At 41.4% G+C, this 27,472-nt stretch overlaps 5 protein-coding genes across 7 annotated transcripts in view; 2 read left to right on the top strand and 3 right to left on the bottom strand.

Moving 5' to 3' along the window:
* The window catches only part of glis1b (GLIS family zinc finger 1b), a gene marked incomplete at both ends in the record, with an annotated part of 64,664 nt that extends 60,445 nt beyond the window's left edge, over positions 1–4,219 (top strand). Inside the window, 3 exons of the mRNA XM_084549013.1 lie at positions 2,863–2,993; positions 3,839–3,994; positions 4,083–4,219. Of these exons, the coding sequence (XP_084405139.1) occupies positions 2,863–2,993; positions 3,839–3,994; positions 4,083–4,219 (424 nt within the window). The remainder of the gene's footprint in view (positions 1–2,862; positions 2,994–3,838; positions 3,995–4,082) is intronic.
* A 4-nt stretch (positions 4,220–4,223) lies between these two features.
* elovl8b (ELOVL fatty acid elongase 8b) lies at positions 4,224–11,216 on the bottom strand. Its single transcript, XM_084548783.1, has 8 exons — positions 10,686–11,216; positions 10,518–10,575; positions 9,839–10,026; positions 8,927–9,007; positions 8,777–8,833; positions 8,558–8,672; positions 6,977–7,104; positions 4,224–6,877 (listed from the first exon to the last, which is right to left on the bottom strand). Exons 2-8 carry the CDS (start codon positions 10,573–10,575, stop codon positions 6,713–6,715), a joined length of 792 nt encoding a protein of 263 aa, XP_084404909.1. The 5' UTR covers positions 10,686–11,216; the 3' UTR covers positions 4,224–6,712.
* A 2,534-nt stretch (positions 11,217–13,750) lies between these two features.
* On the bottom strand, positions 13,751–18,867 carry mutyh (mutY DNA glycosylase). The gene is made up of 15 exons (XM_084548781.1): positions 18,618–18,867; positions 18,151–18,281; positions 17,814–17,853; positions 17,254–17,327; positions 17,105–17,146; positions 16,933–17,004; positions 16,660–16,773; positions 16,429–16,526; positions 16,212–16,356; positions 16,015–16,102; positions 15,741–15,923; positions 15,400–15,545; positions 15,173–15,316; positions 14,624–14,674; positions 13,751–14,520 (listed from the first exon to the last, which is right to left on the bottom strand). The coding sequence occupies exons 1-15, from the start codon at positions 18,736–18,738 to the stop codon at positions 14,371–14,373; spliced, it is 1,599 nt and encodes a 532-aa protein (XP_084404907.1). The 5' UTR covers positions 18,739–18,867; the 3' UTR covers positions 13,751–14,370.
* A 621-nt stretch (positions 18,868–19,488) lies between these two features.
* Positions 19,489–22,898, bottom strand: armh1 (armadillo like helical domain containing 1). The gene is made up of 11 exons (XM_084547648.1): positions 22,621–22,898; positions 22,179–22,247; positions 21,921–22,087; positions 21,566–21,762; positions 21,321–21,405; positions 21,018–21,134; positions 20,711–20,783; positions 20,338–20,467; positions 19,906–19,983; positions 19,726–19,807; positions 19,489–19,633 (listed from the first exon to the last, which is right to left on the bottom strand). The coding sequence occupies exons 1-11, from the start codon at positions 22,824–22,826 to the stop codon at positions 19,605–19,607; spliced, it is 1,233 nt and encodes a 410-aa protein (XP_084403774.1). The 5' UTR covers positions 22,827–22,898; the 3' UTR covers positions 19,489–19,604.
* Positions 22,899–23,571: 673 nt separating this feature from the next.
* Positions 23,572–27,440, top strand: LOC311490525 (galectin-3-binding protein A-like). 3 transcript variants are annotated; one of them, XM_084548057.1, is made up of 7 exons: positions 23,632–23,694; positions 24,029–24,101; positions 24,263–24,319; positions 24,544–24,735; positions 25,046–25,177; positions 25,275–25,545; positions 25,639–27,440. In XM_084548057.1, exons 5-7 carry the CDS (start codon positions 25,063–25,065, stop codon positions 26,672–26,674), a joined length of 1,422 nt encoding a protein of 473 aa, XP_084404183.1. In that variant the 5' UTR covers positions 23,632–23,694; positions 24,029–24,101; positions 24,263–24,319; positions 24,544–24,735; positions 25,046–25,062; the 3' UTR covers positions 26,675–27,440. The 3 variants fall into 3 exon arrangements, with proteins under 3 accessions (XP_084404181.1, XP_084404182.1, XP_084404183.1); XM_084548055.1 differs by lacking the exon at positions 24,263–24,319 and having other exon boundaries at positions 23,572–23,694; XM_084548056.1 differs by lacking the exon at positions 24,263–24,319 and having other exon boundaries at positions 23,615–23,694; positions 24,034–24,101.
* Positions 27,441–27,472: the final 32 nt, after the last annotated feature.

Here is a 27,472-nt window from a genome sequence, read left to right on the forward strand (position 1 = left end):
GCTAGAAGAAAAATGAATGAAATGGACAATAATCAAGTTTTTACGTTGTTTTTGCTTTCATTTAAAGGAACAATTCTCAATAAAAACTAAAGTGACAAGTACATTTACTTTATTGTTTACTCGCTTCAGGCATACGGGAGCAAAAGCACGACCTCTTCTACAGGACCGTTATTTTTTATATGCAGTTTTATGATGATCTCTATTGATAAAGGCACAAACTCCGAGAGCCTGGAGCTACGTCCTACCGCTAACTAAAAGGTAAAATAAATTCGTCGTCCAGCTTCTTGCACTTTAGTTTGACATCGTTTACCATCTCCCTTCGTCGGCCGCCCTCTGCCAAATGCCCTGCTCAAAGCCACTGCCAACAACTGAGTGCTGTGTGGGACGTCCCTCGTGCATGAGCAGTAGGTCATATAGTAGGCTCCAGCCAGGCCAGCTACGAGCAGTCATCCGAGGGCTCGGCTGCCTCCAGCAACACTCTGTCATCACATTCATATAGCGCTTAGTGCAAACCATATGCCTCTGCAGCGCCACGGCAGCACACAGTAACCCAGCAGCAGTTTATGTGTTGGCATTCCTGATATGCAGTCATAAGTAGCTGCTGCATATTTGAGGAGGTGATTGGCCGGCTCATTTTTTTAAAGGCAGGTCTGTTGCACATCAGTTTGGATTTGGACCAGATTGCTGTTTCATTAAGTTAATGTCAAGTGTGTAACATTAAGTCGTTAAAGCAGTAATCTTGTGTTTTGTGTAAGCTTGTTCTGGAATAAATACCAGACGTGATTCTTGGTGCTTCTGGGTACATTTATTACCATGGTATGATGAAGACGTGCATGAAAGATTCTTCCTGTTTATTTAAACTGGTGCTGAGCTTTGCTTTTATGTTGAAGGAATAATTATTATTCTCTTTTTACCAAGTCAGATGAGAAGATTGATATTACTACGTATTAAATGAGGCTAGGGTGAGTTAGCTTAGCACTAGTCTGGAGCAAAAATCTGCCGTCTGACACGTTTAAACATAAAAATGAAAAGTTATATTCACAGCTTGTTTAACTTGTTTATATTATATTGTGTTGATTAATTATTAGTGTGGATATAAGTGAAATTAAGTGTTGATGGTAGGCATGTGTCTCCAAACTAAACATGAGTCAAATGAACGTTATCCAACTGGAATAGCCTCCTGAGACCTGAGCTTTTGTTTGGTACGCATTTTTAATTTGGAATTAGTGGGATTTAAGAAGTATAAAAACTAAGCATCATCTTTGAACAGGAAGTAGAAAAAAAATTAGGTCCTCATATGTGGACACGGGGATTATTTTACAATAAAGTCACCAATGTGTAACAAAATACAAAACTGTTTATTTTAATATCTGAACATGGCTGTGCAAAACCAGAATTACAAACAATGAAATCCCAACGTTCTCAAACGAGTACTTGCTAATTAGCAACATTACAGTAACAATTTGTTAAATGTGCATGTCATATCAAACTATAAACGTTAATAAGCAATAAACAAACGATGAATCTACTGAAATGCCCGCTATCGTGTTTTTACACTGACTAGTGTATTGACCCTTTGCTGACACTAGATGGCAGACTAAAGTGTCTACTTATAAGTACAACAGGTTTAAATGGAGCAGAATGCAGAATAAGCTGCCACAAACCTAAAACTCAATGTCCCCATATGAGGACGCTGGGTCTCAGGAGGATAGCACTACTCTGACAATAATGTCAACTGTTTAACTTCTGTATATTAACTCCGGGCTGTATATTTCTTTTGATTAACTATTAGGATGGGAATCAGGCAAATAAGAGGCAGAAAAATATTAACAAGTTATATTATAGCTGCTTGTTTATGTTCTAATTTGTGTTTCGTGGTATTTAGACAAATTAAGGGTTGACCGTCAGTGGATTTCTACCGGCTAGACATGAGGGATGGTCTTATCTGACTCTTAGTTAGAAAGTAAATAAGTATGCACATGTTCCTCTATAGCGAGAACATTCGATTCAGACCAGATCCAATTCAGCAGAACTGCATTTTGTTCACTCTACACCAACAACTTCATTTAAATATTAATTATCGCGATAACAACAAAGTTAGAACTGGTATTATTTAGCATAGTAATAGTGTTGTCTCATGATGCTTCAGCACAAAGTCACTCACGCTGCAGAGCATTCAAGGCAGAGTGAACCGATTTAAATGTCAGAATCACAGTCAGCTGGCAGGGTTGTATTATTCCAGCGTTTTGCTTTGATTTCTTTGAACTCATGACTGTGGCTTTGACACCACACACTATGGCTCATAGATGCTGAGGCTGAAGAAAACTCGCTCCATTGAAATGTTATCCAGGGCTGCCGTGGAGTAGCCAAGTTGGAGATTAAATAGGATTTGCTGCTGCTGTATTGAATAACAAATGTGTCCAATATCACAGACAAATCTTTACTCACAGCCTGGACTCTACAAAGTCACAAACATGTTAACTTAATATTGCCTCAGTCAAAAGTTGTGAATGTGAATGGGTTTTTTTTTTTCAGGCCACAAAGCCGGGGGTTCCTGCAATGATGTGTGCGTTCACATAAATGCACACTCTGCTGTTTGTTGTCTGAAGATCATAATATGTGGTAGGACGACGATTATGTGTGAGGAGCCAGAGTTTCCACACGCCTGGCCTGTTTCTTCTTCTTCTTCTTCTTCTGTGTGTTTAGCCGCTCCGCTGCGTGTGGTTAGCGAGCCGCCATGTAGCTCCAGCTTTGATTGGGATGTCAAAATGCATGAAGCATTTTATTGAGAAATTACAGAGGCTGTCAAAAAAAGGAATACTAGTAAATTGAGAGCTTTAAATTGACGTGTGTCTCCTGCAGGGTTTCGGGTCCCCTCCTGTCTCCGGGCATGAAGGGAACTGGGACGCCTCCTCCTCCGCTGGAGAAGCAACATGTCCACCCTCACCACAAGCCCTACACCCACTATCACCATCATCAGTCTGCCAGCGATGGTAAGACTAAACCAAAGACTCCAGCCTGAATGCAGCTTAACTTGTTACAGGAAATCTGTTTTGGCACGAGTTCGAAAAAGCTCATTGGTGTTTCAATTTAATATCCTAAAATGTTTCCTGTGGCAGGTGAATCGGGACCGTGTCGTCTGTCTGTTACTTCTACATAACTTCCTACGATCGCTTCAATCTAATTCAATTCTGAAACACCCGTGTTCTTTTTCATACGCTCACTGTACCACCAGATCCACATGAAAGGCCCCAGAGAGAGGAAGTTGTCTCTTAGAGCAGCAATACTGCCCCGTGGCTCTGTCAGAGCGTTTTTAGGACGAAGAGAGATTAGAGTCGTAGAGACAGAGTGGGGAAAACCACATGCCGGAAGCCTTTTCCCTGCGCTGAATTAGCCAACAAAATGCTGGCTCATGTGTTCGGCTGTCTCTCAGCGCTCTAACATGGCAGGCTCAGCTGTCACTTGTGAGCCTTTTTCCTAATGCTTTAAACACTGTTTTCCCTGTAAAGATCTACACATAGACGTCTCTGTAACCGCGCTGTGGTCAGGGTGTTGCGCAAAAGCGCTCCAAGAAAGGCTGCCTTCCCATTATCATGACTCCAGCGGTTGATTCCGAGCACAAACGGAGACGATGGGGACAAATGCAGCGCAGGACGGGGCTGGCACAGTCAGCGCAGGCACAAATATAGCATTGTCATAATTTGAGATGCACACTTAAGTTTTAGCCGGATGGATACTTACTGACTTTGGAAACAATCGCCCTCAGACACTGGTGGCAGCTGATCAAATCTATTTTTCTCTGTCTTTCTCCTCCTCTGCATCCTCCCTTATTTCCTAGAATATCAAGGCAGCTTTCAGAGCTGCTTCCATTTTGGAGACTCCTACAGGATGGAGCAGACGGTCAGCGGCGTCCACGTCCCGGGAGATTCTAACGCCTACTCTTCCCATCAACACAATGGCTTCCACATGCCGACGTGCAACACTGGCTCTGCAGGTGAGTGGGTTTTTACCGGCAGCCCACGAATCAGAAAGGATCCCCCGATTCTACAAGAACATTAAACACTTCATCACGTCTGTTCCAGGGTTCAGCCTGACCCAGGAGCTGCAAGGAGGAGCAGGGTGCCAGTTCTCTTCCAGCCCAGAGGAGAGCATTTTCTTCCAGGTGGGCAGCTTTGACCGCAGCTTGAGCCACATGTCGTCCATCTACACAGAGACATAGAGCAACACTGGAGCAGGGCACGCTTCACCACACCTGCTACTCTACACACTCTGTAGTTCTGCCTTCTTCTTCCAAACCAAAATACACAAGCCACGTTGTAAATGGGTTACTATGACGTACTTATGTCCCAGATATAAACCGGCAAAATGAAACGTACATGAACAGTTTTGAAGGTCAGTTAAGTGTCAAGCAATTGTCATGCTTGACCGTCAAAGACTCAAATAAAGAACCGTCTGTTCGTGAGCCTCATTACTGGAGAATTTTTAAGGTAAAATAAGCAAACATTTGTGGAGACATGAAAAACCGTATTCATTTTGTTTCATATTCTGTAAAAGGGACCTATCATACATTTCAAACTTGGGCACATTCTGAATAGTTCTAAGGCTTTACACCTGAAATACTGAGTATCTCAACTTCTAGATAATAAACTCGGACTGCTTCAAATATTTTCTGTATTTAAGGAAAGACTTAAAAGAAATATTTAATCTGGCTCTGGATGAGGGAATGTGTGAGTCACAGAAATGACTGAATGAAAGACAAGGAGAGAGTTTAAGATTAACATTTTAAATCATCATCATGCCATCAGTCACTCAACGTCTCATCAGCTTTCGTTCACAGATACATAATCAGCTTTTTATTGGCCAACACCACCACGTACACAGGATTTGAATTTGTTACAAAAGTTGGTGCTAAAACGTGCACACTTACAGTACATCACACAGCTTTAACATCTTAGCGGTATCTTCGGTTTTAATAAAACGTCAAGCATGACAAACTCCAGAACGGACCATGAATGAAAAGTCTCTGTTTATTTCTCTCTAATCTGCATCTTTCAATCTGTTTTAGACTGAAGTGTAGAAAAGAATATATCATTTTTTTTGCTGTGATGTTTTAGCAGTGGGGGAAAAAAAATTGCATTTCTGTGTCTTGTTGTTTAGTGTTTTTTCTTTTCTTTTTGGATTTATCTCTGGACGAATGTTTGGGCTCATTAATTCTGCAATAATGCAGAGAAACCATCCTACTTTATTATTATGTGTATAAAATGTACAGTTTGTTTACACCAAGAATTTGAATGTTTGTCATTTCTCAGTTTATGAAATAAATAATTGAATGATCACATAATGCCTCTTCTTTTTTTTTTTTTTAAAGATAAAAATTAAACAGGAAAACTGTTCACTTTATAGGAATCAGAATTAATTTTACATTTAGTGAAACTCAAACCTCTGAATGTATGTTTAACAAAAGGCAAATACATTTCAAACATCATTTCTCCAGACTCACTTAATTCTAGTATAAAAAAAAATAAATCAAAATGACAATAAAATTGCTGCCCTTCAAAAATATTCTGTGATGACAGTATCCACTCTTCTTTTTAAGAGCTGTTATGTTTATGATCACCTCCCAATTGCTTTTCTTTAACCGTTAATCCCATGTTTGAGAAGTTCACAGTAGGATTTAAATCAATTAGGGAAGTGATGTCCAGGTTATTATTCAGTCATTATTCAGCCCTTCACCGTCTTGCTGAGCAGTGCAGGATAGGATTGTCCTGCTTACATGCTGCAGGCTTCTTCCTTTAACACTGATCAAGAAAAGTATCTTCTGGCAGTAGCTTAGAGAATTCATTTTTGGTCACTTTCAAATGTAAAAGCTCCAACTTGTTCATTTTTAATGATAGCAGCCTGTAGAGGATGTAGAGGAACCTGACAGATTCAAGTTTAATTTCCATTTAAGCCTTTTCTTCTCAGTGTTTTATTGTTTTTTTTTTTTTAATTTATTTTTGTTTTTTGAAACCTGGTTGACTATTTAATTAAATGTCCAGATTACATGTCCAGAATTAGGAATTTTACAATTTTTGACTATTCAGTGTCCATTAAATCTTCTTTTTTTTTTTTTTTTTTTGCCCATTTCACCTGAGGTAAAGAACACCTTCATTCAAGGTGCCTATCACTTTGGGCCACACCCTCATTACATGAACACGCATCACATGCTCTTTTAAGATAAGGTAAGATAAGATAGGACATTATTCATTATTTTATATGCAGTCTATGATCACATGTAGATGTAGAAATTCTATAAGCAACTTTACATGGTTGGAAAATGTGCATAAAAATAACGATTTGGTCAGAATACCCGCTTGGCTAATAACTGCATGGACGTCATCCGGGTCGCGGTGCCACTAATACAAAAAGCAACCGGACTTTTCACCACACGTCAAAGTGACTCAAACAAAAAAAGCTACTTGGATGAGTGGTGAAGCGTCTACTTGATTTTGGTTTCAGTTTTGTTTTATTTTTTTTTGGTTTAAAGTGTGAGTTATTTTTTTCAGTGTTGGAGTGAAAGTTGACCATGAGCACCATGAAAAAAGAATTAGCTAGTGTGGGCCTGTTACGCCCTCTAGTGGACGATGATAAATGCTGCAGAACTTCATTCACTGACTAAAATCCCTTTAGCTGACGCACCGTCATGCCGGCGCGTGCGATTACGTTTAATACCTCATTTCTGCTTCCTCCTGTTGAGGTAGCTCTGATAGTAGAAGTTACTGAAGAGGATGATCAGGGTGACGCAGTAACTGAACACAAACAGGTTCATGGATTTGGGGAAGTCGCACTCTGTGAACAGGTTGTAGCCGGTGTGCAGGAGGAACAGCACGAACTGCACCTGGAGAGGCAGACGACAGACCTCAGATCAGTTTAAATATGAAAACATTGTGTGTGTGTCTGTGGGGGACATTTGTGACGCACGGGATGGGCCGCTCACCAGCTGGAAAGACGTCAGGTAGCGCTTCCACCACAGGTACTTCTGCATGTGAGGGCCGAGGGCAGCCAGGAAGTAGTAGGAGTACATCACGACGTGGACAAAGCTGTTGACCAGGCCGATGAAGAACGCTGCGGGAAGTGAAGCACAGAGAGGAACACTCAGACAGGTTTAGAGAAAGCTTGTAATGTTATTACTCATGGGTTTTACACCGATCAGGCATAACATTATGACCTAATATTGTGTAGGTGCCTCCAAAACAGTCGTGACTCAATCAGAGAATGGACATGGGCCTTCTGAGGGTGTCCTGTGGTGTCTGGCAACAGGATGTTGTTTTAGTATTGACAACTCCTCCGTTTCACCCTCCCCCCAGGTTAAGAGTCTGGGTGTCATCCTTGACAGCACACTATCCTTTCAATCCCACATCAGTAACATTACTCGGTCTGCTTACTTCCACCTACGCAACATTAATCGCCTCCGCCCCTCCCTTACCCCCCACACTGCCGCCATCCTTGTTCACAGTCTTGTCACTTAACGTCTGGATTATTGCAACTCTCTCCTCTTTGGCCTTCCACACAAATCCCTCCATAAACTTCAACTAGTCCAGAATTCAGCTGCCCGCATCATAACTCAAACCCCCTCCATTCACCACATCACTCCTGTCCTTCAAGAACTTCATTGGCTCCCAGTTCAATTCCGCACCCAATTTAAAGTCCTCTTGTTTTTCTTTCAAGGCCATTCACAACCTCACCCCCCCATATTTGTCTGATCTCCTCCATGTTCCCACTCCCTCCCGCTCTCTACGATCCTCTTCCTCCATACATCTGTCTGTCCCTACTGCCCGTCTTACCACCATGGGGAGCAGAGCATTCAGCCGCTCTGCTCCCCGTCTCTGGAATTCACTACCACCCCAGCTCAGAAATATTGATTCATTTCCCCATTTCAAATCACAACTCAAAACATATCTGTTTAAAACTGCCTATTCCAATTGCTCTACCTTTCTTTTTTTTGTTGTTGTTTTTATATATATATATATATTTTTTTTTTTTATTCTTCTGCTGTTTTTTCTTATGAATGTATGTACGGTGTCCTTGAGTGCCAAGAAAGGCGCCTTTAAATAAAATGCATTATTATTATTATTATTATTATTATTAGTGGGGGCCTATGGGTTGAGGGGAGGGGCCTCTGTGGATCATCCCACAGATACTTGATCAGTTTGAGCTAGGGATTTTGGAGGCCGGGTCAACACCTTGTGCCGTTCTTCATGTTTTTTTGAGTTGTTCCTAAATCGTTTTTGTGTGTGTGTCTGTGTCAGGCTGCATCCTGCTGGGGATGACTGCTGCCATCAAGGAGTGTCATTGCTATGAGGTGGGGGTTCCTGGTCTGGTCTAGGTGGGTGCTACATGTCTAAGTAACATCCACATGAATGCCAGGTCTAAAAGTTTCCCAGCAGAACACTGAATCGTCACAAGATGGTCAGTATTTACTTCTCCTGTCAGTGGTTTCAGTGTTGTAGGCTTTTTACAGAGCCAGTTGAAATGGCAGCAGAGTGCTTACATTACAGTACTACGGTAGTTTACTTACACTGTCCTCCGGCCACATACTTGATTCCCATCCACCAGTTGCAGATCATGGTGCCATGATGGTAAACATGAAGGAAGGTCAGCTGATTGTTCTTCTTCCTGAGGATGAAGAAGATCTGCTCGCACAGAGAGAGGGGAGGGGATGAGAAGACGATCATCAGTTAAAGCTCTGTTTTCTTAATAAATATCACTGAGTGCAAATGCTTTGATAAGTACGCACCGTGTCGCTGAGCTCTATGACCTTAGAGAAGAAGAACCACCAGCACACACTGGCCATCTGGAGCGAGGAAACATTTCAAACTTCACCGTCAGCTGCCTCACAGGACTGATTACACTTCTGTACAGCAGACATAAGTTGAACTTTTCTTACCCTCATCGCGAGCGGACTGGTGCTGTAATCCACCGGCTGGCACAGGAAGCTGTAGTTTGCCAGCCAGGACGAGACCAGGAACTGCAAACATTATGGCACAAAAGGAGAATTTCTAAGAAGAAGCAGCAGATTAAACAGAATAAGATAACTGGAAATATTTGAAACCTGTCTTGTGTGTTTCACTAGTCTGCCGTCTAAAATGTAAATACATATTATTTTTTTTTTGAAATACAGCCAGCAACACGTTTCAGGACACTTAGGACAGGAGCACGTTAACCACAGCGCTGCATTGACTCTCCTTTACTGAATGGAGGAGATCAACCGCGGCAGTTTTGAAACTGAAACGCTTTCACTCTGTTGCTTGTCGCAGGATTTCATCAGCTCGGGAATTCGTGGCCTCCTTTGTCTCATTTTTCTTTACACAATGCCCAAGATGTTGTCAGCAGGTGACAGATCTGGACTGCAGGAAGACCAGTTTAGCGCCCACGCTAAGGCCGTGCTGCAGTATGTACATTGTTTGCTTTGGCTTTGTCTACCTGAAGTAGTTTGGAGGGCAATGTACATATGTCACTCCCAAACACTAGTTACCCATAATGCCGGGATGTGCAACACAGCCAGCATTCATCAATCTTCTGTATTGCTGATCTATTTGCCTACAGAGTCCACCCCATCTTTACTTTCAAAACACTCGTCCTCTCTGAGCTGTTCTTTTTATACCCATGAGATGATCCGACATGTGTTTTTTAGAGCTGCACCACTCTTCCCCTCTCCCAACGTCAATTTGACACACACACACACGTGTCTCAGGTTTTTTTGCATTTTAAGTAACTGTTCCTGTTTTAGGCAAGTTCCTGTCCTCGCGTCTGGCTCAGCTTCCCTGTCAGGCTGGAACCAGCGGCGGCTCACACACACCTCGTAGCACATGTACGCCGACAGGCCGACCATGAAGAAGTTGTAAACGATGAGAAGCACTCTGATGTCAACGGGCTGTCTGTTTTTCATCAGGCGAGGGCCGGCCCAGACCACACCGAGGTAAACCAGGAAGATGAGGGCCACAGGGACGGGGGAGTGGACCAGCAGCCATGGGTCCGTCCTCTTGTCTGGAGGAGAGACGGGAGAGCTCGGTGTCAGAGGCTTTTCATGCAACATTCACAAGTTAACAGGCAACTGTAACTTTCTAGTTAGGAATAAAGAGTTTTAGGAGCTGCCTTCATCAATGATTGAAGACTTTCTTTGTTTTGTGTGCTGACGGAAAGCAGAGACTTTCCTGTGACACTTCCTCCACCTCGGCTCGGACACACGTGCAGATCCAGCTTAAGGCTGACATGCCGCAAGAACTTTTAGAGACTGACCCCTAAATCCAGCAACAATAGGTTGATATCGTTTCCAAAGTGGTGTCATGGTCTCAAATCATGTGACCAGCCACAAAGCAGCCATTGTGAAGTAATGCACATCTGCAGCTCCCCACTCCCACACAGATAACACTCTCACATTGTTGCCTTTTAGACTGTTGTTCTCTTCTGCGACTGCGGAGCAGAGGCAGAAAAGCAAAACGGATATGTGGGAAAATAATGATCACATGCAGTCATACCTCCATCGTCCACTATCCTCTGGTGCGCGGACAGGACGCGCTGCCATGCAGAAGCCATCTGAAAACATGAAGCAGCTCAAAGATTAGAGCTAAACAAATGAAGCTTACGCCTTTAAATCTGCTGCGTTTAAAGAAAAAAAAAGAAAAGAAAAGAAATCTGCCGTTTACCTATAAAATCCTGCCCCGGCAGTCAGCGTCAGTGACAGCTCGGAAACCTTTGGACGCTGAAACTGTTGGCCAGGAAATTTACAAGCAAAGTTCAACGTCCTGTTATAAATGAATGAAAGCAGACGGCGCCGCAAACGTCAGTCAACAGAACGCGATGGTACAGCGTGGAGACGTCCGCCTCTCCGGCAACTTATTGGAGAAAACTACCGGAGGTCTTGTGTCACAATCAGTTTCCTGGCGGAGATGTGTTTCCCGACAGCAGCGCGGCGGGCGGGCGCGCGCGCGCACACAGAAGAAAGCTCACGAGAAGTATTGTTCATACCACGGAAGTAGTAAAGGACCATGAAGACTTAAACCGCCCTCGTCATGGAGAAGAGAGATGTGATTCACAGCAACATATACAAATAAATACATACATGGCCACACCTTAGTGCACAAGGGGGACTTTGGCACTTTTGATGAAGTTTTTATTTTTTTGGTAACTGTAACCCATGATGGTTCATGATAGGAATGAGGCCCAGCCCATTAAAACTATGTAGTATCCCACGGGAAAAGCAAAATGACCAAAACAGAGGAAGAGAACGTCATCCGCATATCCAGCGGTCCACTTCACTGTGTGATTTAGAGTTTAAAACATTAAACTGTACGTTCACAAGTAGCCAACCCTATAAGACCTCCTACGTTTAATTCTGTGTGTTTTGAGACATCAGACATCTCTGATACAGTTCAAAGACGGTTTTTTTTATTATATTTAAATTCTTCTGCTGAAAGCTTATCTGAGCTCTCACACTATCTGCGCCTGAACATGTAAAGCAGCAGTCGTAAAATGCTTTGGGGAGCACATCCTGGTCCAGCTGGCAACGGAAAACATTTTATTCAGCCACATAAAAGACATCTCGCACAGATTAAGTCAACTTTTCAGAAGAAAACACTTGCATGAGCAACAATGACTGGAATGTGAAGATACAGATAACAGAGAGATAACATTTGAGGATAAAAACAAAGACGGGAAGTCTTTTTGTGGCTCACCATCATGGCGACCAGCACCAAGAGGCTGATATGTCAATAAACCTCTGGGACATAACTGGTTCCATCAGAGCGCCACCAGAGACCTGTGTCACTGACTCAACAACCAAACATTTTTTCTTCCATTTTAACCAAAAAAGGTAATACTGCGTTAATTTGATTCTAATACAACTCTGACATTTCTGCACGTATATGGTACATGGATAGCAAAACATTTATGGGAAACTATGAATAAGAAGAACATTTGTTGGGTTTATATATATAAAAAATAAGAGGATATGTGCTTATTATGTATTAATTATCGTTCAGTTGTATATTTTTTTCAAATAAATGGTTGGCTGAAATCCAGAGAAACCATCATATTCTAATAAACAAGTGGCCACAAGTGAAGTCAAAGTCAAAGTCAGCTTTATTGTCAATTCTGACATGTGCAACACATACACAAGATTGAAATTACTTTCCTCAAAGGCCTACGGTGCAGCAACTTAAACACAAATGTACAAATATGAGATGTAAAAAATATAAGGAAGATATATATATACATACATATACACACCCATATACATATACACATATATACTACACGCATTCATACCTAAAGTGGTCCAGAGTCCTAGGTTAGTGTGTGTGTGCAGGGAGCAGAACGGGGAGAGGGGGCAGAGCAGGTAAGGAATTGAGCTTCCTGACAGCCTGGTGGATGAAGCTGTCCTTGAGTCTGCTGGTCCTGGCCTGTGTAGTGAAGACACCAGCCATCAAAATATATCCCCTCTGCTGTAATGAATGTCAGTGATAAATCAATGTGAAGCAATCAGATATTTAGATTATCACAGTCACATCATAGTTTGTGAATAAGCCCACGTTTCACCCGCAACTACATTATTTTATATAAAACCTCTCCACATAGCAGAAACAGTAACACAGGAACGTGATAAATGTAATTATTTCAGTCACTGGTTGTGTCTAAAAGTGTCATTAACGTCAGCAAGTTTCAGTTCTACAAAACAAAACAAAACAAAAAAAAAACTACTACAACACACAACAAAGACAATTTTGATCTTCATGGCTTTCCTTACAACCTCAGCAGAACATTTCGTGGGCGAGCTCAAATGTTTCCGGAGGGGGGCGTGTCAAGGGAAGAAGGAAGGAAGGGAGGAGGGGGGGCGCATCCAGACAAGGAAACCGATTTTAACACAAGCCCTGACCCACTTCCTCTTTCTTTCGTGGTTTTAACCACCGGTATCCTTGCATCCTTGGCACATTAGGGGGAGCTGTTTCCCCCCACATGTGACGGATGCTGATTTCTCCTTTTCATTAGATTCTACTGTGCAGTGAACAGTGTTATTGTAAGGTAAATTAATGCTTTCAAACACAAAAAAGCAATTCTTTGACACAGATAAATAATACAAAACTTGTTCTGATTCATAGAGGTACACATACAACTGTGTCCTTATAACACATTTTTTTTTGGTCATTTGATCTGTTTACTAACTTACAGTTCATCCAAGTTACAGTCATGTCATGAATACAGGCTTCAAGTACAGACTCGTTGCGTATCAAGATCAAATTAAAGGAAGGGTTTGGGAGTTAGAGACTTTTAATATGTAGCCTCCTCTTTTTCAAGAGATCAAGTTCATGGACAGATGTGGGATATTCATTAGCTCAAAGGATACTTGATTTCAGTGAAAGGGAAACAGGCAATGCTCATGTTGCAAAAACAAACCAAATCCACCAGAGAGATAGCAGGAACTTAAGTTTGCATTATCAGTTTCAAGCAGTTTGACTAAATCCGAGAATAACGGGTGAGCTCTAACACGTAAAAAGGCCTAAACTACCACAGACGTCTTCAGTGAAGAATGACAGCATCCTCCATAGTAAATAAAAACCTTGTCACAACATCCAGAAGAACACTCTCCAGCAGGTAGTCCTATTCATTATTAATTCTGCTACTACAAGAAAAAAAGGGTCATTATTACTATTCATTTTTCCAAAAATAAAAAGACCAGATTAGATTTTGCCAAAGAAGCAAACAGATGGGACTGAGATTAATCTGTACCAGAATGACAGGAAGAATGGTGTATAGTGGAGGCTCAGAACGGCACCTGATTCAAGCATACAACATCATATGTAAACCTCAGTCGAGGTGCAGTGATGCATGAGCATGCATGGCTTCCCAGCAGCACTTAAACACACTGTGAAAGCAGAAGTAGAAAGTTCTGCAGTGAACAATCTCTCATAGTCTTCCCAGCATTGAATCAATTGGCAGTGGCATAGGAATATTTTTCAGCTTTGTCTATCATCAGACAAATGCTTTTTTCTTTGGTGTGTTCATCCCTGACTGTTTTATCTTTGCATATTAAAGTAAAACTGATTTTTATTGAGGAAGAGTCCCAGACAACTGCATTAAAAATGAACATTTTATTCATCATCATGTTAATTTGTCCCTAAAAATCTGGCACTGTTGATAAAAATGAATATAATTCATAAACACTTTATTGACATTTGTTTTTTAACTAATTTAAAAGACTAAAAGCCTGAATATCAACTGCATCTCGACTGCAGTGCAGACTTTTCTATTGTGTTGCCTGCAGAGCCGTAATTTTGAAAATTGCATCGTTCTGTACATGGACAGACAGCGCACACTGTGGGCATGTCAGAGATTCTAGCAACTTTCTTCTTTAACCGTCTTGAAGAAGGAGCTGAGGGAGAGCTGTCTGCCTCCGTTGTTAGCTGCACTCAGTTTGTGCTTTTTTGAGGTCTGTAGTTTCTTCTCGTCATTCTTTGTGCTTGCGCGCTTTTGCCTCGTTCCATCCTAAATAAGACAGACAGAAACAAGTAGCATGTGTTAGTGAAAGATTTTACTCTATTATCTGTACCGGATAATAAAAAATATATATATATATAGAAGAGCTGACCTTCAGGGTTTTATCTTTTGGTCCGTCCACAGAATCATAAAGCTTCACAATCTGCAGGAGAATCAAAATGTTGATTTCACACTTCAGACAAAACACAAGGACACTAATGCTTTCATATGTTTCTGAAACCAATCTGACTATAATACATTTTCTCACGAGCCACCTGTCATCTGTATGCACCGAGTGCTTCTCCTTGTTTGGATCATTTAGAGCCAGTTTTTAAGTCAGTGTTGGTCAGGTGTTACTGATCAGAGAGGAAGAATATTATTTATTTCTGTTCATTTGATTTGTGTCTTGTGGGACAGTTTGTAGACTGAAGATCAGCAAGTCCTGATCTTAATATGTACTTTGATCTTGCAAACAGGGCATTTTGATAGAGAACAGACATTTCAGTACAGCAAATAGTCACCACACACACAGTATATTTGGACAGGTAGACTGCCACTGCAGAAGCACGCTTTCTGTGAGTGATAATGAAGTCGACTCTTGCTCTCGGTGCTGGAAACCTCCGTTACACAGCGGGGATTCGCACACCCAAAATACACAAACCTTCTTCAGTCCCGTGGACACAGCAGCCTCCTGCAGAGCGCCCCTGCTGAGCCACTGTGTATTTTCAGCCTGCGTGTCACCCTCCTCCACGCACACACTGTAAACCACGTACGTCTGGTGGATGTGGGAGAAGACGTGAACCACCTGCGAGCAGAGAGCACAGCTGCAGAAACAGCTAACTTGCATATAGAAGTGGATGATAGACAGGTTCTGAATATCAAGATTACCTCTCCCACGTACTGGAGGAGGCTTCCTGTCACATGGGTTCCCAGGATTCTGCTGATTTCATTACACAGTGCCGTCTTCTGTTTCATCTCAGAGTTTTCCTCCTCCAGGAGAAGACTTGGAAACTCCCACAAACCTGCTAGCAAGCCTGGGAATACACAAACACACAGCATTCCCTTATACATTACTGCTGTTCACACAGGCCAACAATACATGTACTTTTACTGTCAACCTTTTTCTCAGTGTTTTGGGTGAGAAAGTGAAATTAATTCAGTCTGAAAGTGAAAGAATTCTTCAGCCAAACAGATCCAATGATAATGACAGCACTTTTTTAGACACTGACCTTTGTTTGGTCTCTGCACGAGCAGGTACTCGTCCTCTCCCTCCTCTCCAGGCCTCGTCACAATGCAGGTCAGAGTTCGCTCCACTCTGGGAGGCTTCTTCGCTGGCTTTCTGGGGAAGTTTTGAACGCCCAGCTCGTCGTCCCAGGGCTCGGTGGGACACAGCCGGCACGTTCCACTGTTCACTGACGGCGAGGAGCAGGAGAAAAGTACTTAAATATTACATAGTTCTCTGAGAGGTCTGAAGAAAGAGACAAAGGGAGGCAGGAGACTTACCGCAGTCTTCTATATCAGGCAGGTCAGGCGTCTTCTTGTTCAGTTTCCCCAAAAGTTTCCTAGAGTTTTGCTCTTGTTTGACGTGAACCTGCACAGATGCCCCAATGTAAAAGCCTTTCTGATCTCTGTTAGGGTCTCATGTGCTCACAAACATAAATCACTTCTTACTGGCATCAATCACTTGAGATCATACCTACCTTGCGATAAGAGCGACAGTGAGTCTGTACGGGACACTGGCTGCATAGTGGCCCTTTAGGGGTGCAGACTCGTGCTCCCAGCTCCATCATGGCCTGGTTGAAGTCTCCCGGTCTCTCTGGATCCACCAGCGTATTGGCTAGACTCCTAAACCACAGCATGTTTACTGTAGTGATTCATCCGTGCGGAGAGAAGTTCAGATGTGGAGGTTAATCTCACCAGAGTGCCTCTGTTACTGCAGGACTCGTGCTGTCAGCTCCGATGGCCCTCAGACGACACAGCACCCGAATCACGTTGCCATCCACAGCCCCGGTTACCTAGGCAACAGAGACCACACCACTTGTCAGAGATGAATGATGGAGACCAGCTATCAAGTGTGACTTTAGAGTTTGGTCTGGTCCACAGGAACACGTACAGCTCAGGTGCATCTGCTTGTTTCCTATGACTAACCTGCCCCAATGCAATAGAGCCTACTGCTGCAGCAGTGTAGCGTCCCACTCCAGGCAGCTGTTTCAGCAGGCTGTCCACCGTGCGAGGCATCTGCCCCTTCAGCTCTGACACCACCTAAAATAAAACAGGGGGACATATCAACAACCCGTACAACCACTCTAGGAACCATTAAAGTGGTGAGCACATTCAGAAAAACACAACAAAGAGGCTTCGGGCTGAAACTTAAATAGTTACAGAAATGTTTGATGCAGGAAAACAAAGTCCAGGCCAGACCTTCTGCGCTCCTTCATGCAGTCGTTTTCCACGGGAGTAGTAGCCCAGGCCTGCCCACATCTGGTTCACCTCCTACATGTCAAATAAATGAATATAATCAATTTGAAAAGAACTGTTTTTTTTTTTTCCCTTTTAAATCACCGTATCATAAAGTACCACTTTAAGTTGTCACCTCTAATGTAGCAGCTGCAAGGTCCTGCACCGAGGTCCACCTCTGGAGAATGAGAAAGGGAGCATCTAAATTACACACAGACACAGGTGTGTACAGATTCACTTCTGGGCTGAACGTGTCACAGCGCTTCAAACCTAAACCACACCGACCTTCATCCATTTATTGTAGTAGTCGATTACTGTGGCAACTTGAGTCTGCTGCAGCATGATTTCTGAAACCCACACTGGAAAAAAAAAGAAAAAAAAGCTGTAGTTAAAACATGTTGTCTTGAACGGCACCAAGATTTTCCCAGGATTCATGAAACCATGAGATCAAGTGACAACCCAGCCCGCCAGGGTTCAAGTTACGCACTTGTGGCTGATCCAGAGAGGAGTAGATCTATTAGCGTTCTGTGACAAAATACTGGGAGTGTTAGGTGTGACAATGGTGACTCCTAGAGTGGCTTTTATGAGGAAAATCCTCCACTGACATGCTAACAACAAGCTGTAGCTAGCTACCCTGACTGTCTACCAGCTTTTTAAGCTCATAACATCAGCGGGGTAATGTCTCATCTTCAACGCTCTCCAACTACATCTTTTTAGATAGATAGATAGACTTTGTTAGGCAGATGATTAATTCAAGGTAATACCTGCCCAGTATTTATTTGAAATGTCCTGCAGGTAACTCTTTCCACGTTTTATAAATCTGTACCTGAAAGTAATGTTCTTACCTGCATATGTCCGGATGTTTGGGTCTGACTCTGTCATGGCCTGGAGAAGAGAGACAAGCTTCAGGTGTAATCAAACGATGAGCTAAATAACTTATTATAAGAAACATGAAGTATTCAGGACCGCTAAAATGATACAGCTACTAAATATTTTTGTCACAAATTTGTGCTAATAACCAAAGATTTTTATTTTGCTACACAATCTTATTGCATACTCATTATCTCATGGTTTTACTTTTAGGAAGATAAGAAACATGAGTAAAAAACATTTATTGTGATTCGGGTTAGTTTTTCACAACCCAATATTAAAAGGCAGTTAAAAATAAGAGTTTCTTTTTACCACAGTCCTCCATGGTAACTCTCTCTTCTCCTTGTCGTACCAGCTGAGGAGCTGAGAGCGCAGCCGCACAACATCAGCAGGATCAGCAAAAGTGTGGTATAAAGATGCTGAGGATGGATTTGTGGTGTCCTCTGGAAGATCGATAATCACATTCAAACTAAACACACACACTTTACGAGGCAAGTTCCAACACTAGAGCCATAAAACATTTATAATAAGATTTAAAAAAAAAAATACCACGCTATTCTCTAATATAATAATATAATACATTGATAGGATATGTTACATTAAGAGGGTCCTGGATTACACGGAGTGTGCTTGCAGCCAAAGTTGACATACATTTTCTTGATCACAACTGCTCTTGGAAGCAGATGAATGATTATAAAATAAACAGTTTACTTCATGCAGATGTGTGACCCCCCTCCCCCCCAGCATTTTTCCCAGTAACATTGTAACATTGTAGCTACCTTGTTTAACAGCTGTCTTTGACTTCTTCCGCTTCGGTATTGCTGTTTCTACAACCTCCAGTCCGGCTCGCTTGCCTTTATGCATCGCTGAACGTAACCTGCTCATAGTCAGTTTATGCATTAACTTCTGTCCTCACTGCAGGACCGGACTTGTTGTTTACCTCATGGACTCGCTGTTTGGCTCCCGCCACATTCAGGAAGAAGGGAGTTATCGTCCAATCAGCTGTAAGGAAACAAGATACGTAGGAGCAACATCATATCCGGTAGGAGGGTCAAACGTCCACATTATGAAACGACGACTCTAATGTAATGTAATGTAATGTAATGTAATATAATATAATATAATATAATAAATTCAATTCTAAAAAAGTCGCCATTTAACTAAGCAAATAGGTACGAGCCTCCTGATGGATAATTACTGCATGGGCAATTATCTTTTATCTGGCAACAAGTTATTTAACCCCAACCGACTAAAACTGGGTTAAGAACTGTCCAACACATTATTAAAAACAGGTAGTGGGGAACCATATGATCTGGGGTTGCTGCAGTTGCTCAGGTCTAGGTTCAGCAACATTATGTGTCCAAAGAATGAGGTCAGCTGACTACCTGAATATACTGAATGACCAGGTTATTCCATCAATGGATTTTTTTCTTCCCTGATGTTCACGGGCATATTCCAAGATGACAATGCCAGGATTCATGGGGCTCAAATTGTGAAAGAGTGGTTCAGGGAGCATGAGACATCATTTTCACACATGGATTGGCCACCACAGAGTCCAGACCACCACCAAGAATAAGAATTGTTCTATATGTGGTTATACATTGCCTTAATTTATGAATAATTTGTTACCACATGTATTTATTTATCTTAATTCCACACATTGAAAACACGTAGATAACAAAGGTAACACATTTTTTCTTTTAATAACATACAAACGCACACAACATTTTCAAAATTGTATTCATCTCCGTTACTGCAATGATCTGTTAATCTGGTATACAGTCAGACCCCGAAACTGCAAATCAAAGATGTACAAGAAAAAACAAAAAAACAATGAATCTCACATAATACACAACCAGGCTTCATTTATAACTCAGCAGATGTTACCTTGTGATGTGTTAAACTGGTTTGATAGCAGGATTTCTGCTTGCGTTTCATCCATATTCATGTACAAAGTGTCAGCGTTGGTCTGTAGAAAAAGGGTGATCACATTTGTTGATTCTGACACCAAGCAGCTTTTATTTTAACATATGTTATTGTAGTATTCATTCAATTATTAAACCTTACCATGAAAGCTGCAAACAGTGTACTTCCCATGACTCTCTGCACATGTTCTTCAGTAGCAGGGAATGAGCGGACAAAGTGCTAGGCAGAGAAAAAAAAACAGAGCTAAGTGTTCTTGTGTGCATGTGTCTGTCTGTAAATGTACCTCATGTCGGTTTAGACTTAAGGGATACGTGATTAAATTAGAAACAGTTACAAACCTAAAATATGCTCACAATCCAATTTTAAGAACGCCATCTTGTTTTTATGCCCAATATTGTGGTTTGTACTGTCTGGATCTAATTTTATATAAGAGCAAAACAATGGGTTTTACTGGAAAACCGATTACTGAAATTTACTGCACAATTAATGTGAATTTTTGATGTTACTAACTGTGTTCTATTTGAAGTATGCGTGTGTAATTTGTGTGTGTGCGTGCATGATGCAGATCTGTACCTCCAAGGCTAGGCTGGCTTGTATTTGGGCATCGACATGTTCTCTGTTGCCCATCGCATACAGAAGTTGTTGGATCACTCCAAAAGAAAGAAGCTCACGAGAAAGCTTCTCATCTTCTTCAGCCAACAAGCTTCAACACATTAGACATCATAGAAATATGTAATTATAGTATGAGAACAGCTGAAATGAACATACTGAGATAAGTGAAACCAATTAAAACAATGTGATGGAAACTACTGGTAATTCAGTACATACAGTATTACACACGTTTTTTTTGAAAATATTTATCGTGTAGTAAAACTACGCAATATGTTAGTGTAGTTCGGACTAATGTTGTCATGTATGTTTTATATGTATAATAGGTAACATTTACCGGATAGCTTTAGCTGCAGCAGCTTGTTGCACAAACACTGGGAGAGATCCAGTCATCTTGATCATCTCAGCTTCTGATGGGATCATAAAGGTCAACAAAACATGGGACAATGTGATGAAATCAGTCATATCACAATGCTTGAACACTAATAAATGGGCTTCGGCGGGTGGAAAAATTAGCTTTCTGTCACAGAAAGTGTTGTTTTTTAAAAAAACATGGAATAGTGGTCTCTCTCTTTCCTTATGTTAAATCACTAAAGGAGTCGATGTATCTGTCTTAAGATACAACTTTTGCAAAACAGTTTCACCCTCTGTGATCTGCAGCTGCTGTCCTTCTTCTTTGATAGGCCTCAGCAGAGCCACCAGTCCAGTGAGCAGCGTCGCCTTCACATCATAACTTTTCAGGTCTAAGATGAGCTTAATAGCTGTCAAAAAACAGAGAGAAAATGAAATGCTGATATTTATCACACAATATCAGTGTTTTATCCACAACCCCAGTGGCTAGTGGATTCACTTGTCAATTCTCAACATCTCAAAGTCTCACAAAAAAAAAGAACCTAATACAAAAACACCTCACACATGGTAAAAATTTACTCCATTTATGTACATACCTTGATCCTGGACTTCCAGGTGCAGGGACTTGAGTAGATTAAGCAGGGGCTCTACAATGCTGTGATGGGCTGTTTTCAATTTCAGCTGTTAGATAACATAATTTCATTGAAGGCTATTACTGCACATAAAAAACACTTCCTTCGTTTTATAATTTTAAGACCAGTTTATGAAAGACCAGGTTTGTGTGCACATGCATGCAGTAACACAAGGCTTTTTGGTAGAATTTGTGAGTCACTGGCTTCACCTGGACAGTTCGTAAGATGTGCAGGACCAGCTGCTGGCCCCTAGGTGAGCTGCAAGTCATGAGGGCAATCAGAGCTCTGTATATATGCTCTTGATATTTGGAGTTTCCACGGGACAGGGAGTCCAAGAGCATCCCTGCTGTCTCCTGGGTTTCATCTGTCTTTGATGTGGCCAGGCATTCTGCTGTGACTTTCACACCTGCAACAATGTGGACACAAACACAAAAAAGGGGGGAAAAATACAAAATCATCAATCATCAGAACCTCTTTTGTAAATTATCTTCAAAGGCAGTAGATCTGTCGGCCATGTTTGAACGCAACTGAAACTATATTGGACTGATAACATGTAAAATTTACCATGGCTTTCACAGATAATCTCTTTGTATTTGCGACCAGCCTGAGAAACACTGAGCAGAAGTCGCAGGGCTTCAGCCTTGTCGTCCTCTTTGCTCTGAGAGTGGTTCACGATGTCTAAGAGAGTGAGAACGCCTCCATCCTCCAGGAACTCCATCAGGTACTGATCACTAGAGGAACGTCAGAAAGGTGGGTCACTGAAGACATGTTGAACTGTGTACACATTGTAAACATTACGTCGCAGCGTTTTAGCTCACTCACTGGCTGGAGGCAGACAAGAAAATCCCAATTGCTTTCAGCTGGAGTCCCAAGACTGTCCCAAACATGTATCTGAATAGTGAGTGAAGGAGAGATTACACTGTCATCCCAAGTAATAATTATATTTACACAGATTTTCACCCATTGAGGTCCAAGTCCTAGTCCTGTTTTTGCATTAAAGTTCACATTTAAATAGCTATGACATTAAATATATTAAAAACGCATGCAGTACACAAAACTATGTTCAGCTGCTTATCTATTCTCAAAAGTGTGTACAAGATCTGCTCCTACAAAATAAATCCTGAAGGGGAAATTTATTGCCCTCTTTACCTGAAGTTAAAAATGTGCCAGATGAACATATATCAGTTTATTTTAATTACTATTACAGAGTAGAGTGTGTGTGTCTGAGCTGAGGCAATCCAGGCCACAGCTGAAGAAAGGATACGTGAGTCTCATCCAGGTGGTGACCCGAGCCAGGAAGAGACTGGCAACCTGTGCAAACTCCAACTCCAGCTCGTAACACGTCTTCCCCGTGTTTTCAGTCAGGAAGGTGTTCAACATGCGGCTGCGGACCGTCCCGTCACCGCGGTCCCACTCTCGGAGAAAACTCAGGACTTTACCGATGTTAGCTTGTTCTTCTTGTGTCGACATCGTTTTGTTTTTCTACTTTTTTTGCGTTGGTGAACTTAAATTAAGCCGCCGAGAAGAACCAGAGGCACACTACATGACTGTTGCTGGCAAAAAGAAATAAATAGTTAATGAATTTTGTCTTCACAAAGTCACTTTTCGCGGGTTTGTTTTTGCCTTCAGCTTATTCCCACTTCGTTTACAACAACTAGCTAACGGTTGCCTAGCAACGAACCCACCCTGCTCGTCTGAGCCTGCATATATATATATATATATATTATTTTTATATTTATGTTTATATGTTTATATTTTATATCTATCTATCTATCTATCTATCTATCTATCTATCTATCTTTTCATATATTAAAATTCAAGAGATTGAAAAAGTTTATTGTCATACACACTGGTTACACTGGGCAATGAAATTCTTGCTTTGCCAGTTCCCTTCGCACAACTAAACTATACAACTAAAATAAAATAAAAGAAAGGAAATGTTTGATAAGCATAGAAGAATAAATAAATAAAATATGCGAGTAAGAGTATAAGGAGAAATTAGTTTGGCAATACTGTCAGAGTGGTAAGACTTCCCAGTCTATTACTTAATTCCTTGTGAATATCATAACAGAACTTCACAGCAACCAAACAATATAGACTACACATTACCTTTATTGGCAAACTTACCTGCGCTGACTGAACAAAATGTGGCACCAGACCATGTTTTTTCTTATGGAAACACCCTTTCAGTGGGTGTGGTAATTTCGGTAAAACATAACTGCCAACAATGCACTAAAGTGAGCACAGATTTCTCAGATTTTTTAAATTGTTTTCTTCTTCGGTGCCTTCGACGGCATGCTTTTCTTCAGTTCACCTTTCACAAGGACTGATAGCTCTGGTAAGAGACTTTATATTTGTAATATTTTAGATGGCGGAGGGCATTGCACATTGTTTGTGTAGAGAAAAGCTTGAGATGGTTAGGTCTTTGTTGTACATAATTCCAGCTGTTTAGCAAATATGCATTTGAATGTAATAAATACACAATATTGCTGTGTTTCTTGAAACTTAACCAGCACTGCAACGAAAGGTTTAATCCTATATGAGCTAAAAAAAAAAAGAGTCAGGACCCAAGACTGAACAAACTTACTGTATGTGTGGTTGAAGAAACACTAATCGTCACCAATACAAGTTATGGAAACCATAATGCAATTCTCTGTTGTTGATTTTTCTAGTGTAGTGCCATTAAAATGAATGGAAATACTTTATTGCTCTATATCCTTCTGCTGAGCTTCGGATGGTCGACTGGTGAGTGAACTGTTAATCACTAAGAGTACTATTACTTGTCGAACCACAGTTTGATTTAACATAAACTTGCCGCCTTCTTCACGGTAGAGTCTTGCCACAACAGGTGATGTCTGGTATGACGTGCTGGTATAAAGTAATTTGGCCTTATTTTGTGATACAAGCTTTTTTTCAGTAAGCCATTAAGAAGACATCATGAATAAATCACAGAATTTATAATAGTAAGTGCATTTATTGATTCTCTGGTATCAGATCTTTTAACATTATATGAAATGAATTACATAAATATTGCTGTAAATATAAGTCAAGACATGAACTCATGGAATGATAATATAAAGACACGCTCTGAGGAAGTCACTCTGGTGTTCATATTAACTGCAAGTGTTCTGGTGTATTTGCTTGTGTGTGTAAACACTGAATTTCTTTTTATTACATTTGTCTTTAGGTTTTGAGGATGGTTATATTAGGCTGGTTGGAGGCCAAGATTACTCAGAGGGCCGTGTGGAGATCTTTCATAATGGAGTTTGGGGGACTGTGTGTGATGATGACTGGGACTTAAATGATGCTCATGTAGTGTGTCGACAGCTACATTTTCCTGGTGCAACCGAAGCTCTAGAGTCATCTAATTTTGGCAATGGTAACAAAACCCATGCATAATTCAAAGCAGTACAGTACAACATGCCAACAGTAATAATGTAATGATGATATTTTGAATACTAGAATACTACCTATGGTATGTTTTCACTAGATAAGATAAGATAAGATAAGACTTTATTCATCCTCGTGGGGAAATTAGGGCATTACAGCGTCAGGAAACAACGGTGCGAGATGCAGAAGATACAAAAAAATAGAATAGAATAAAAATAGATTACGGCCAACAAATATGTTATGTACAAAAAATATTTACATATTTACTAATTTGTTTCTGTGATTGGTTTTTGTGTCAGGCGATGGTAACATATGGATGGATGATTTAGGCTGCACTGGATCTGAGGTTAATCTGTTCCACTGCACATTTCCTGGGTGGGGGGTCCATAACTGTGGTCACTCTGAAGATGCTGGTGTTAGATGTGAAAATGGTAAGGCAACCAATGTCGGGCAAGAAGTATATTTTAATTTCTCTTCATGTCACACTGAAACCATCTCACTCACTGTGCCTGTATTTGTCTCTGTCAGGGCCTGATCCTTACAACGGGAATATAAATGCTGAGTATGCTTTGGACCACAATGCAAGCCTCTCTCATCAGCTGGGGGAACTGTTCGACAGTGGACGTGACTGTGACTTGAACATTGCAGTGGTAGCGGACAATAACACCGTGGAGACAATCTGCGCTCACAGAGCCATCCTTTCTCTGAACTCAAACCTCCAAACGTCACAGCCAGACATCAGCAGCCTCAGACTTGATGTCACCTATGAGTGCAGTCAACATGCCAATGCTTTTGTCAGGTAGGGCTACCTCCCGACATGTAAACCTCTACCTCTGTAGCATTTTTATTCAGAATAAGCTGAAGCTTACTAATGAAAATGTTTACATTTCAGATACCTCTACACAAGGAAGATTCAAATCACACTATCCTCTGCCTGTTGCATTCTCAATATGGCTTCTCAGTGGGGTCTGACAGAACTTCAGAATGAGGCTGCTAATCTTTTCAGACTGTTTCTACCTGAGGACCCCACCTTCCAGAGTCTGAACTCTGTCTACAGGTATGCCATTAATACAGGAGATGACGCTTTACAAGAAGTCTGTGTTCGCTACCTGGCGTGGAACTGTGAGGTGCTGATCCAGTCCCAGGTTTGGACAAGTCTTCCATTTGATCTTGTCAAAGCTCTTCTGTCCCGTTCAGACATTGTGGTGCGTAATGAGACCGCCATTTTTAGTGCACTGGAGAGATGGGCGGCAGCCCAAGGTGACACAGCTATTCCTGAGGAGCTTTTGAAGCTTGTCCGCTTCCCAATGATACCAGCTGAGGACTTATACACACTAGATAGTTCACAGTATCATGCCAGCAAGTTGCAGGGGTTTCAGTTCAATGCTCTGCCCTTCAGGACGCTGCCCAGTGACCTGCCAGAAGAGCAAAATATCTACACATCCAGGATTTACACTGGCAGACCATGGAGCATTACCTTCAACTTCCAGATTTTTAAAGCTCATAAGGATTTGGGGTACTACACTCTTCAAGGCAACACCCTCAGTACTCTGACATCCGATTTCCAAACACCTGTTCATAACAGCGCATATTTTGCTTTGCACAACATACGTTGGAAAACAGGGGTATATAGCAGTGAGGAAGAATGCACAACAGAAGGTATCACTTGCTCTTCTTTACCAGCGGTTAGTTTGAAAATTGAAGAAAAGAAGCATGACTTGCCCAGTGAGTTGGAGGAACGTATTAGTTACAGCAACAAGCTTGTTGTTATGTGTGAAGGGAGGTATGTGTTCCATGTTGAAGAATTTAGTGCCGATGATAGTGGCAGCCTTATATTTGTTCCCAGAGGCACAGATCAAATCTACCCATGCCACTTAGACCACTTCTCATACCAAGTGGTTGTGCGTCCTCACTACATAACGGGTTAGCTTTGTATCCTTTGGGAACCTCAGCAAAAGCGAAAGGATAACTGAGGATCAGCATATTATCGGATTCACTTTACTCTGAACACCAAACAGTATTTTATCCAGTGGATTCAAACATGAACAAGCTTGCCCTACAATTACACAATGGAATTGTTTATGACGGCTGCCTTGGTTCATGCAGTCTTTGTGTTTATATCTGGGACTGAGTCTGCTGTTGAAACCTGTTCTTCACCGTACCGTTTAGTCTCTCATCCTGTTACTGACACCAGACTCATCAGATTTGTACAATCATTTAAAAGTTTAATACAAAGACAATAATAAAATGTACAAGGACATCCACCTCAGTGTGTTCGTTATTTTTCAAGAGATTAGACTGTGTGAATGAAAACCAGAAAAACCTGTTTGTATTAATAGAGTGATGAAAGAAACAACATCACCTTTTACTTTCCCATGATGTGATGATCCATAGCTGCAAGCTGAAGCTGCAGTGGCGGAAGAAAGAAATCTTACATTACTTGGTGAAAATAGCTGTTACACCACAATATAAAAAATATTCTGCAGTCAACATGACATTGAAGTGGAAAAGCAAAAGGATTCATTAAGGGAACAGTTATGTTTCTTAGAAGCAAACTCAAAGTCCTCACCTCAGTTCAAAAGAAATGTTGTGAAAGGATCTGAAGCAAACAGTTCATGTGAAGAAACCCACCAAGATGTCACAGCTGAAGAAGTTCGGTTCTGAGAAATGGGCTAAAATTCCTCCAAGCTGCTGTAGACGACTGTTCGGCAGGCACCAGAAACATT

Source organism: Chelon labrosus (genome assembly GCF_963514085.1).
Source record: "Chelon labrosus genome assembly, chromosome: 7".
Classification (NCBI taxonomy): domain Eukaryota; kingdom Metazoa; phylum Chordata; class Actinopteri; order Mugiliformes; family Mugilidae; genus Chelon; species Chelon labrosus.